The following is a 12,560-nucleotide window of genomic DNA, read 5'->3' on the forward strand; positions in this document are numbered from 1 at the left end:
TGCAGCAGCTAGAGTTCTTACTAGAACTAGAAAGTATGAGCATATTAGCCCGGTTCTGTCAGCATTGCATTGGCTCCCTATAAAATATCGTATAGATTTTAAAATCTTGCTAATTACTTATAAAGCCCTCAATGGTTTAGCTCCTCAGTACTTGAGTGAGCTTCTATCGCATTATGGTCCCTCACGTCCGCTGCGTTCTCAAAATTCTGGCAATTTGATAATACCTACCTAGAATATCAAAATCAACTGCCGGCGGCAGATCATTTTCTTATCTAGCGCCTAAACTCTGGAACAATCTACCAAACACTGTTCGGGAGGCAGACACACTCTGTCAGTTTAAATCTAGATTAAAGACACATCTCTTTAACCTGGCTTACACATAAAACACTAACACATTCCTATAATTCAAATCCGTTAAAGGATTGTTAGGCTGCATTAATTAGGTCAACCGGAACCGAAAACACCTCACATTACATCTGATGCACTCGTTGCATCGTAAAAAGAATGGCATCAACGCTAATATTAGTCTGTTTCATTCCGAGGTCACCGTAGCCTCCAGACCCAGCCTGTATCCGGATCAGATGGTCACTGCAGTCCCCCGGATCCAGTCCGTACCCAGCTTAGATCATGGAACACCACCTAGAGATGACTTCAATAGCCGTGGATGTCAACCAGATGAGCTCCAGAGACCGATCATCAATGAAGACCTCGCCAACCTAGATAGCCATCGGTACTACACCACAGGAACCTGATGAGTTCTCTACAATTGGACATTGGTACAAACTGCTGGTTTGGTCTGGCCAGAGGAGAACTGGTCCCCCGACTGAGCCTGGTTTCTCCCAAGGTTTTTTTTCTCCATTTCTGTCACCTGTGGAGTTTTGGTTCCTTGCCGCTGTCGCCTCTGGCTTGCTTAGTTGGGGACATTTTCCAGCGATATCGTATACTATTTGAACTGAACTGACGATGATATCACTGAATTCATTGATGAACTGCCTTTAACTAAAATTTATTATCTTCAATAATGTGTTACTTACACACTATTGTTCTGTTTAAATACTGTGCAGTTGCTTTGACACAATCTGTATTGTTACAAGCGCTATATAAATAAAGGTGACTTGACTTGACTTGACTTTAGCACAGATATATTTTCACTCGCTGAACACTGACTGAGCGCATAAGAGTTTCACTCTCCAGAATCGCATTTGGTCTAGATTGCTTTCTGCATTTAAAATCATATTCCAGGGGTGGGTCACAGCATCATTGCAGGGGGCTTCAGGCCATCATGGGGCCCCTTGACGCTGGGCCTAGTGTTATACACCATGCATAATTGACACGCTACATATGAACCATATTCTTTGTTGTATTTTCCTGTAAAAATAATAGAATTCATTTAGCTTTTATGAACAAGTATAAGATATTGTCTCATAGGCTAGCGCTAACGCTCACCTATTTTGGCCCATTTTGATTTCAGCAAATTAGTTTGAGTGAATTCGGACAACATGATTAATATTCATGAACCCAGCAGCTCAGTAATACTTACTGCATTTTATAGTGTTACACACATACTGTGAGGAAAATAACTATTTGATCCCCTGCTGATTTTGAACAGGTTTATTTGAACAGTGAGAGACACATTTCAAATGTGTTATAATGTTATTTGCATTTTAATGAGTGAAGTGAGTATTTGACACCTTCACAAATCATGACTTGTTGGTAAAACCCTTGTTGTCAATCACAGAGGTCAGACATTTCTCGTAGTTTGCCATCAGGTTTGCACACATCTCAGGAGGGATTTTGTCCCACTCCTCTTTGCAGATCCTCTTCAAGTCATTAAGGTTTCGAGGCTGACGTTTGGCAACTCGAACCTTCAGCTCCCTCCACAGATTGGAGTCTGGCTAGACCACTCCAGGACCTTCATGTGCTTCTTCTTGAGCCACTCCTTTGTTGCTTTGGCCGTGTGTTTTGGGTCATTGTCATGCTGGGAGACCCATCCACAACCCATTTTCAATGAGGGTAGGAGGTTCTCACCCAAGATTTGACATACATGTCCCCGTCCATCATCCCTTTGATGCGGTGCAGTTGTCCTGTCCCCTTAGCAGAAAAACAGCCCCAAAGCATGATGTTTCCAGCTCCATGTTTGCCGGTGGGGTTGGTGTTCTTGGGGTCATAGGCAGCATTCCTCCTCCTCCAAACACGGCGAGTTGAGTTGATGCCAAAGAGCTGGATTTTGGTCTGATCTGACCACAACACTTTCACCCAGTTCTCCTCTGAATCATTCAGATGTTGATTGGCAAATTTCAGACGGCTGTACATGTGCTTTCTTGAGCAGGATTTCAGTCCTTCACGGCGTAGTGTGTTACCAATCGTTTTCTTGGTGACTATGGTCCCAGCTGCCTTGAGATCATTGATGAGATCCTCCAGTGTAGTTCTGGGCTGATTCCTCAGTGTTCTCATGATCATTGAAACTCCACGAGGTGAGATCTTGCATGGAGCCCCAGACCGAGGAAGATTGACAGTTATTTTGTGTTTCTTCCATTTGTGAACAAATCGCACCAAATGTTGTCCCCTTCTTACTAAGCTGCTTGGCGATGATCTTGTAGCCCATTCCATCCATGTGTAGGTCTACACAGCCACAGCCATATCACCCTGCAGCCCAAGACTGGTTGCTCAATGAAGCTAAGCAGGGCTTAGTCTGGTCAGTACCTGGATGGGAGACCTCCTGGGAAAACTAGGTTGCTGTTGAAAGAGGTGTTAGTGAGGCCAGCAGGAGGTGCTCACACTGTGGTCTATGTGGGTCCTAATGCCCCAGTATAGTGACGGGGACACTATACTGTAAAAGGCACTGTCCTTCGGATGAGATGTTAAACCGAGGTCCTGACTCTCTGTGGTCATAAAAAATCCCATGGCACTTCTCGTAAAGAGTAGGGGTGTAACCCCGGTGTCCTGGCCAAATTCCCTCCACTGGCCCTAGTCTGTCTTGGCCTCCTAACAATCCCCTTTCATTGAATTGACTCCATCACTCTCTCCTCTCCACCTGTAGCTGGTGTGTGGTGAGCGCACTGGATGCTCCACACTGGTCATTTGTCATTTCTTCTTCTTTTTAACCCACATGTTGAAGGTGCTGAAAATAACTGCTGAGCATCAGGATGTTCACTCTGACACAAATTACTGATAACACTTCCCCCACTAACATTTTAAAGTGCACCACACTTTGTTAAGTGGACAAGAAAGTTAACATTTACAGACCTTAAACCCTTGATTCAACAAGACAGAAGATTATAAAAACGTTAAGTGGAATGTAGCCACTATAAAACAAGCAACCAGGAACATCAGTGGTCAGGATGTCCACTGAAGTCCTCACAATCTCCAGAAGATCTTAAGATCTACATCAACTAAAGCCTTATTTGGACAATAATTTTGTAAGATATTTTCACCATTTCCAGGGGGTAGACAGTTATTTTATTGCCATCCAAATACAGAATGTCTCTGTTTATCTCTCACCACTTACATAAAACTCCCTGTGCAAATTACCTACATATTTTTGACAAACCTGAATCCACATCTGAGTTTACTGGAAAACAATTAAAAATGTACAGTTTGAAACCCTCTGTCTACTGCAGAGCACTATATAATAACTACATTTTAAATTTAGTAACAGTTACTTTTTTAATTATCTAGTTTTAACATTAATTGTTCTTCAGATATACCTCTTTAAGAGGAAAAAAAAGTATCAGGTGAAGGCAAAAATGACCCATATTTGGTTTTTGACCACTGAAAATGTGATCAATTTACCAATTTACTAACGGAGCTGCATTAAGATCTCCACGTGTCTGGGATTGAGTCATTGAGGGCCTTTAAAATTAATATAAAAAAAGTAAAGTTTTCAGAATCAAAAAGGATATTAAGATATCTTTAATATTTCTCGAGCTACAGGCATGCAAAATTGGAAAAAAACAAACAAACAAACAAACAAAAACACAAGAAGTGCTTTTTGTTATTTTTTTACTGTAATTGTTGGCATAATAAAAGAAAGTTGGTAACACTTTAGAATACTGCTTCTTACTGCAGAACTAATAAGGAATTATTGAACAACTAACAGGCAACTATTCATTAACACTTGACTCACTACTGTTAACTACTAAGAAAGATGTGCTAACTAATCAGTATGTAATACAATTTTATGAATGTGTTAAGTAACTGGTAGCTAATCAATAACTAATGTATTCTGTCATACCTCCTGGAGAACTAGCTACTATTAATTATCTAATAGTTAAGGTTCAAGAAAAATAACTATGAAGAACCTACTAATGAACAGTCATACACAATTACATTGAGTTGTGACCCTTTCATATATAAATGTTATTAGCAGTAGTAGTAGTATGCAAATGTTAATAAATTGAATAAACTTTATAGAGGTTTTGCCTGTATATTGAATTGTCTTGTGAATGTTTTTTAAGAAATTCACTTAGCTTCCGATAGGAACCCAACTACCACTCCAGTGCCATGCAATAACTTACCGTAGATTTTATATTTTGTATAAAGTACTGTGTGTCCTCAGCATATACCATATTAATTCAGTTCCTGTATGTAAGGCCAGGACTGAGGGAAAGTAAAAATACAAGTAACCCATTGGTAAATAGAATTAGAATTGTCAAAATAACAGTAGGCCTATTCTAAAAGGAAAATATTGGGAACCCATTAGTAATTAATAAATAATTATTAGATAATTCTGCAAGAATTATTTAGAAACTGAAACAGTATTCTAAAGTGTTACTAGAATGTTTACTAAAGTCAACCGATTTTACTAATAGACCTACCAATAACTGTACAAATAAAATAATGATGCTGCCAGCTTTCACAAGTCATTTCTACAACCCTCTAATTTGGCTCCAAATCTCAGGTTATGAGACCCTCCTCTACAAAATAAAGCATGGCTCAGTAAATATACTTCTTTGAAATGTATTATTTTGGCTTTCATCAATATACACAGTATGTGTGTCTTCAGAAAAAGAACATTAACAAATCAAATATTTGTACTGGGAGCCTCAGTTTAAGCTGACGGAATGACTCTATAGGTTTTAAAATAATAACGTCACACTACATTTAGAAATGATTATTTTCAAAATAATATCCTCTAGTATAATGTTTGCTTTACTATAAATTTACTGATTAAATTTATTATCAGTCATTACTCCATCCAGGTCTCACCCATTAAGTATTCAACCATACAGCATTATGTTACATTTCTTTCAGCCTTATATTCAGAACATGGCTCAGTCATGTGTAAGTATTGTTTTTCTCTGGCTCAGGTCAAATCCACTCTCACATCTATCTCAACATCATCCAGTGGTTTGCTCTTGTGCTCACATGATGAGAAGGTAAAACACATTAAAACCTGTGGTCACTTGTGCAAAACACTTAATCTAATCCTACAAGTTAGTCATTTAATTTTTTGTTTACTTTAGAACAGCCAGACATAACTTTAGGTTATTTACATATTGTAGAACGGGTCTAATTTGAATCAAAAAAATAAGTCTGATTACCTCTTGGTTAAGTGTTTAGTTGGTCAGACTAGTTATTAAGACACAGTCATAACACATTAAGGTTATATAGAGTGTATCTTCACCTCTGACACATGGCTTTGATGCTATACAGTGGGGAAAATAATTATTTGATCCCCTGATGATTTTGTACATTTGCCCACTGACAAAGAAATTAGCAGTCTACTTTAATGGTAGGTTTATTTTAACAGTGAGAGACACAATAACAAAAAAAAACAACAACAAAAAAACAACAACAACAACAGCAAAACGCATTTTTAAAAAAATATATACATTGAATTACATTTCAATGAAATAAGTATGTGATCCCCTATCAATCAGCAAGGTTTCTAGCTCCCAGGTGTCTTGTTTACAGGTAACAAGCTGAGATTAGGAGCACTCTCTTAAAGGGAGTTACCTGTATAAAAGACACCTGTCCACAGAAGCAATCAATCAATCAGATTCCAAACTCTCCAGCATGGCCAAGACCAAAGAGCTGTCCAAGGATGTCAGGGACTATATTATAGACCTACACAAGACTGGAATGGGCTACAAGATCATCGTCAAGCAGCTTGGTGAGAAGGTGACAACAGATTATTGGCCAATGGAAGAAACACAAAATAACTGTCAATCTCCCTCGGTCTGGGACTCCATGCAAGATCTCACCTCGTGGAGTTTCAATGATTATGAGAACGCTGAGGAATCAGCCCAGATCTACACGGGAGGATCTTATCAATGATCTCAAGGCAGCTGGGACCATAGTCACCAAGAAAACAATTGGTAACACACTACGCCGTGATGGACTGAAATCCAAAACATTATGCTTTAGGGGTGTTTTTCTGCTAAGGGGACAGGACAACTGCACCACATCAATAGGACGATGGACAGGGACATGTACTGTCAAATCTTGGGTGAGAACCTACTTCTCTCATTGAAAATGAGTCGTGGATGTGTATTCCAGCATGACAATGACCCAAAACACACGACCAAGGCAACAAAGGAGTGGCTCAAATAGGGATGCACCAAAATGAAAATTCTTGGCAGAAGCCGAACAAAATTAAACACTGGGCCGAAGGCCGCTTACTGAACAGGGTTTTTAGTGTTTTCCCCCTCCATGTATTTTGCCAAAAAAAAAAATAATAATAAAATAATAATAATAATAATAATAATAATTCACCATTGCATAAATAGCCAAAATGTCCTTTTTACAGTTTCGTCTTGCTTTAAAAAATAATAATAAAATAAACAATTTAAAAATATTTAACACTGAACATTTTTAACATTCTAGTAGACATTATACCAACAAACCACAATTTACCATAAAATTAATAAGTTAGTAAAATAATATTCTTTGGCCATTTTAAGACCCCCTTAAGGAGGGAGTGTGTTATAATAAATGTATTAATAGAGCTGTTGTAATCATTGTTATCATTATTTTTGTCTTACTTTTTTATTTTATTTTACAGAACAACCGTATAATAAACAGTACTAACATTTCTGAATGTTGACTTTTATTTAGTGGTAAACCCGCAAGAAGAGCTCAGTCCTAGTTTTTGCTGGCAGCAGCAGATTTGTGAATGATTGTCATCTTTGGTCTTTGAACCCTGGCTAAGGAGCTGCTGTCAGAATAAATACAATTGGTGTCTGGTGTATTAGACAACAGAACGATCTGGAGTTGATTGACTAGGCCTGCACGATTAATTGTTTGTAAACCGAAATCGCGATTAGAAAGGGTCCGATTTTCAAATCGCAAGAGCTGCGATTATTTAGATTGACTATCAAATATGGTAACAAGCATAAACGTAGTTTTTGACAGTTCGCTTCACGTGCATATTACGTACTCATGCGTATATTACGTTTGATGCAGAGTTTAACCAATAGGGGGCATTTTAACACTGCATGTACTGACTGAACGCGCAAATAACGTTAACACCATTTGGAAAAGATGAGCGAGAGCAGCGGCACAACTTCTCAAGTAAATGTGTCTGCAGAAGAGCAAAGTCCTGCAGACGACTTGGTACCTAAAAGAAAAAGCACCGCATATGTTTGAATTATTTTGGATTTTGAAGTTCTGATGTACTTCAAAGGCAAGTACTTTGTAAAACGTGCCGAACGTCTGTGTCGATCTCACGAGGCAACACAACCAATCTGTATCAGCACCTGCAGAAGCATCACAGACAACTCCATGATGAATGCATGGCCAAAAGGCCCACCGATGAAAACATTTCATCACAACCACCGCGACTAACACCCAAGCAAACTTCAATTGTTCAAGCATTAGAATGTGGCACACCTTATGACAAATCTTCACGAAGGCACGGTGAAATAACAGATGCCATAGCAAGTTACCTGGCTAAAGCTATGGTGCCGATTAACAGTCACAGAAGATGGTTTTAAGAATCTTATCCTAACGCTGGATAAAAGATATTGCATTCCTTCTCGTCCGTTCTTCACTCAAGCCATCCAAAACCTGTACCTTTAGTGCAGGAAGAAGGTTGAAGCTGAGCTAAAAGAAGTGAAATATTACGCGACGACAACTGACATGTGGTCGAGCAGGACGACCAAACCATATCAAAGTCTCACTCTTCATTTCATATGTGAGGATTCTGAATTAAAGAGTCGCTGTTTACGAACGTCGTACTTTCCCACTGACCATTCCGGAGAAAACATCGCTTCTGCTTTGAAAGATGCTCTAGCTGGCTGAGGTCTGAACGAAGAAGGCCAGGCATGCATCACAACTGACAATGCAACTGACATAATAAGGGCAGTGGAAATAAATGGATGGACCAGGCTGCAATGCTTCGGTCACAGACTCCATCTTGCTATCGGTAAGTGTTCATAAAATACATTTCATAATTGGGAATTATTTATATTCAATACATAATCATATTGTAATAACAACGATAAATAAGTTTACAGCATTGGTTGAGCTTTGTTAATAATAGATTTCACTGCAAAATCTTATACATGTTTAACATTTCTGTTAGTTTAAAAAAAAAAAACGATTACCAGCTAGTGTGAATTATTAATAAGGAGTTATGCACTTATAAACTAAAGAAGTATGTGTGTATAAATTAAAATTAACTTAAGCACTCTTAAAAAAAATCATGATAGGCTCATTTACATCTTAGATATTGTCAGGATTTAGTCTTGTCTGTTCTGTTTTCCTAGTGTCTTTCCCCCTATGTTTCCTATGCATAATGGTTTAGTCCTTGTCTCCCCCTTTTGGTTCGTGTTCTTTTGGTTCAGTCTTGCCCATATTTGTATTTCCCGCTCGTCATCCTGTTATCTCGTTTAGTAGCCACACCCCTGTTTCTATGTATTTAAGTCTGTGTCTGATCACACCCCAGTGTCCGTCGATATACGTTACTCCTGTCTTGTTTTGCTCCATGTTTTCCGTTTGTTTTCTAAATAAATATCAGTGTTTTATTTAACTCCGGTTCCTGCCTGTCCATCCTCCACTCATCATCCAGCTACAATTGTGACAGATATTAACTAATGCTAACTGAGATAATTGAATTCTAAGCTTTTTATAATGGTATATTTTCAGAAAAGGCACTGAAACATGACAGGGTGCAGCGAGCAGTAGGCGTTTGCAAGAAGCTGGTCAGTCAATTCTCCTACAGCTGGAAGAAAAGAATGGCATTGACTTCAGCCCATGCAAAAAGAGCTGAATCTGCCAGAGCACTCATTAATTACAGAGTGCCCAACAAGATGGGGAACCAAAGGAAAAATGATTGCAAGGGTTCTGGAGCAGTGTAAAGCTCTGAATCATGTGCTGTATGCAGACAAGAAAACAAGACATCTAACGCTGACATGGCAAGACACAGAGGTGTTAGAATCATTTATGTACTGAAAATGTTAAAACTTAAGTAACTTGCTTGCCCTGTTTTTGAATGTTACAAGAGAAAAGTTCACCTGTGTCGGAGTCACAGGATTTAGCAGCAGCTTCATCTGTGAAAGCAAAGACTCTTGGCAGCTATTTCAAGACTTCCTCTGTCTCTCTAGAAGAACCTCCTAGTTTTCATCAAGTGGTGGAAGAAGAGCTAAGCAGCTACTTAACTGCATCAGTGATTGATGGAGAAGAGAATCCCCTGACCTGGTGGAAACAGCACCAGGTTAACTTTCCCAGGTTGAGCTGGTTGGCTTGTCGATACCTGTGTGTTCCTGCCACAAGCACACCGTCGGAAAGACTCTTCAGTGCAGCAGGCAAAATAGTAACTTGTCAACGGTCATGCCTCAAACCAGAGAGAGTGGATATGCTGCTCTTTTTGTCAAAAAATCTCAAGCACATTACCCGGAACAATGTGAAAAATGTAACACAATCTAATTGTGAAGGTTTTCTTGTTGACCTTTAGAATTATTCATGTTCTTTGCACTTTCAATGGCAAAAACATTTGCTGTCGTTGTTTCAACCTTAATGTAGGTTAGCGTCAGTGTTTTACTGGTGTTAAATTGTTTACAGTGTTTTTGGATTCTTAAAAGTAAGATTTTATATATAATTGTTAATTTAATTTTATTTAAGATATGTAGTTATTTTCTTAATTTGTCATGACAACTGCCAACTTTATTTCAAAAAATGACAACAATGTTCAAGAGGTTTTAAATAAACAGTGTACAGTGTAGCATACTTTGGGATTATGCCTGGTCTTTCTTTGGTGCTGTTAAAACCACCATAACAAACCTGTAGCTCTTTTATGAAATAGTAGTAAATCACAATTTTGATCAGATCACTGATCACTGTTCACATCCTGCATGCATCCTGTGTGAACTCAAGAATCACACAGTGCTGTTAGCACACAATCAACATTATCAATACAACAAAAACTATAAAAGAAGTCAAAGGGAAAAAGTGGTTAATACATTTTGAAGTAAATTTTGGTAGATTTTAAGTTAGACTGAACATCACTCAATGTGATGTTGTTAACTACCATTTTCCACATTATAAAATAAAGTCATTAAACAATAAAATGTGACATCAATTCATAAATAAACTCATGTAGAGGCACAATTAATCCTCAGAGCAGATATCTGCACTCCAACAGTTGAGTGGAAGCAAGTGAAAAGAAGTTTTAGGATGGTGTTTGTCAGTCGTATCACTTTAGGGGTGTGAAGAGCACAGACGGAGCAGATCTGTTTCCCAGAAGCATAACCAAATATGGTCACCAGTTCTGCTGAACTCTATTCTATTGGTAACAATGGAACTTCCAACCATAGGTTTCTGCTTTTATGCACCAGCTATTAATTTGGTGCCACAAATACCATTCACATCACTTATATTTGTGATTTAACACCACAGAAGTCAATAGAAGCTAAATTAATCTGAGCTGACCACAGAAATGGTGCAGATACTTCCTGAATGAGATGTAAAAATGAAGTGAAACAGACGCACCTCTCTGTAGACGGGGTCCACCGGCATCTCCACAGGCTTGGGGTCCGTGTGAAAGACAGGCCATTTCAACAGAGCCAGCGAAATCAACACCAAGCTCAGAAGAGGAATAAGCAGTCTTCTGCTGGAGTGAAAAGGTCGTTACAGCATCACTGACAGGACATTCTCAGGTGAGTTCGTCATCTTTAATGTTTTCCAGGTAAGGCTGTGTTCTAGTATTGAGGTGTCTGGGGTTTACCTGGGTTGGCACTGCCACTGTCTGACAGCTCTCCTCATGGTAGCCGGACACCAGATCCTCTCTTCACTTCTGCTGCCGGAAACAAGAGACGTGCGCTTCCGCATGAATGAATGAATGATTTTGGATATCTTGAAGCAGAAGTTTCTCTTTATTGAGATACTAGCTGCAGTCATCAGAAGTCATCTGACTAAGGCATATTATACATTACAGTTTATATACCTTTCCAGGGGGAGGGATACATAGAGGTGCAGACAATCTAAACAAATCATGCAAATGTGATATAGATAATCAGCCTAGTAGGAATTTCCCAGCATTGATACATTTAGCAGCCAAATGCAAAGGTGCTAAACAAAAGGCAATGCTGTACTTTGAGCTTGGGATTCATGCCAGATGTTCTGTTTCAGGGCCTGGGCTGCCTGCTCTTAGAAATCACAATAAACACAACTTTTCAGTTCTTGCTGTTAATTTTGGAAACCTATGTTTAATCTTTTATAAATTTGAACAGATTCTAAAATTTGTAATCCTTCACATACAAGGGTTTAACAGTGATTTCTTGACAATTTAAAGTGTTACATAGCCAATCATTCTCAGACTTGATTAGATTAGATTCAACCATATTGTCATTACACATGTACAAGGCAACGAAATGCAGTTTAGGTCTAACCAGGAGTGCAGTAAGCAGCAAATGCAGGACAAAGGTATAATTTATAAGTGATAAGTGCCATTATGGGAGATATGTGCAGGGAGAAGCTATGGAAAATATTTACAGATGAAGTACTGTGAGCATAATTTACAGATGATAATTAACTACAATTAGAATGTACAAATAGATGAACACAATATACAGGTTGCTATTAACTATAATGTAAATTGCAGGTAGATTTGAACATAATATACAGGTTGTGTCACAACTGTGCGGGAGGTGGACTGGTGGAAATATAAAGAGATGCCGGGAACCAAAAGTACAAAGCAAAGCACTTATTTATTAAGGAAACTAAAACAGAAATCAAACAAACAGAAAACACACGTCGTCGACGGACAAAGGGGGCGAGCAGACACAGACTTTTATACACTGAAGACAGGGGTTACGTGGTTACAAATGAGATAATAGGACGACGAGGGGGAAATACAAATATGGGCAAGACTAGACCAATGTATTGTCTAACATTCCCAATTTTTCGATGCATGTCCTTAATTTAATTATATATGTTGGTATTAGTTCAGCGTTTATAATGCTAGAGCAAAGATTTTGCGAAAAATAAATGCAAGACAAAGTCTGTTTTTGATAATATACGTTATTTTGTGTTGTCATACTTTTTAATTGCATTAATAACAAAGGTTAGGGTACGTACAAAACATACAAAAATCCTTTTAATAACAAACGAGTTATGGT

At 38.5% G+C, this 12,560-nt stretch overlaps 1 protein-coding gene across 1 annotated transcript in view; it reads right to left on the reverse strand.

Moving 5' to 3' along the window:
• Nucleotides 1–11,266, reverse strand: part of LOC141288711 (lactosylceramide alpha-2,3-sialyltransferase-like) — a 32,303-nt gene extending 21,037 nt beyond the window's left edge. Inside the window, exons 1-2 of the mRNA XM_073820878.1 lie at nucleotides 11,168–11,266; nucleotides 10,933–11,053 (exon numbers count right to left, since the gene is read on the reverse strand). Coding sequence (XP_073676979.1) covers nucleotides 10,933–11,053; nucleotides 11,168–11,205 — 159 coding nt within the window. The 5' untranslated portion in view covers nucleotides 11,206–11,266. The remainder of the gene's footprint in view (nucleotides 1–10,932; nucleotides 11,054–11,167) is intronic.
• Between the last annotated feature and the right edge of the window lie 1,294 nt (nucleotides 11,267–12,560).

The sequence above is a fragment of the Garra rufa genome, chromosome 16, assembly GCF_049309525.1.
Source record: "Garra rufa chromosome 16, GarRuf1.0, whole genome shotgun sequence".
NCBI lineage: Eukaryota > Metazoa > Chordata > Actinopteri > Cypriniformes > Cyprinidae > Garra > Garra rufa.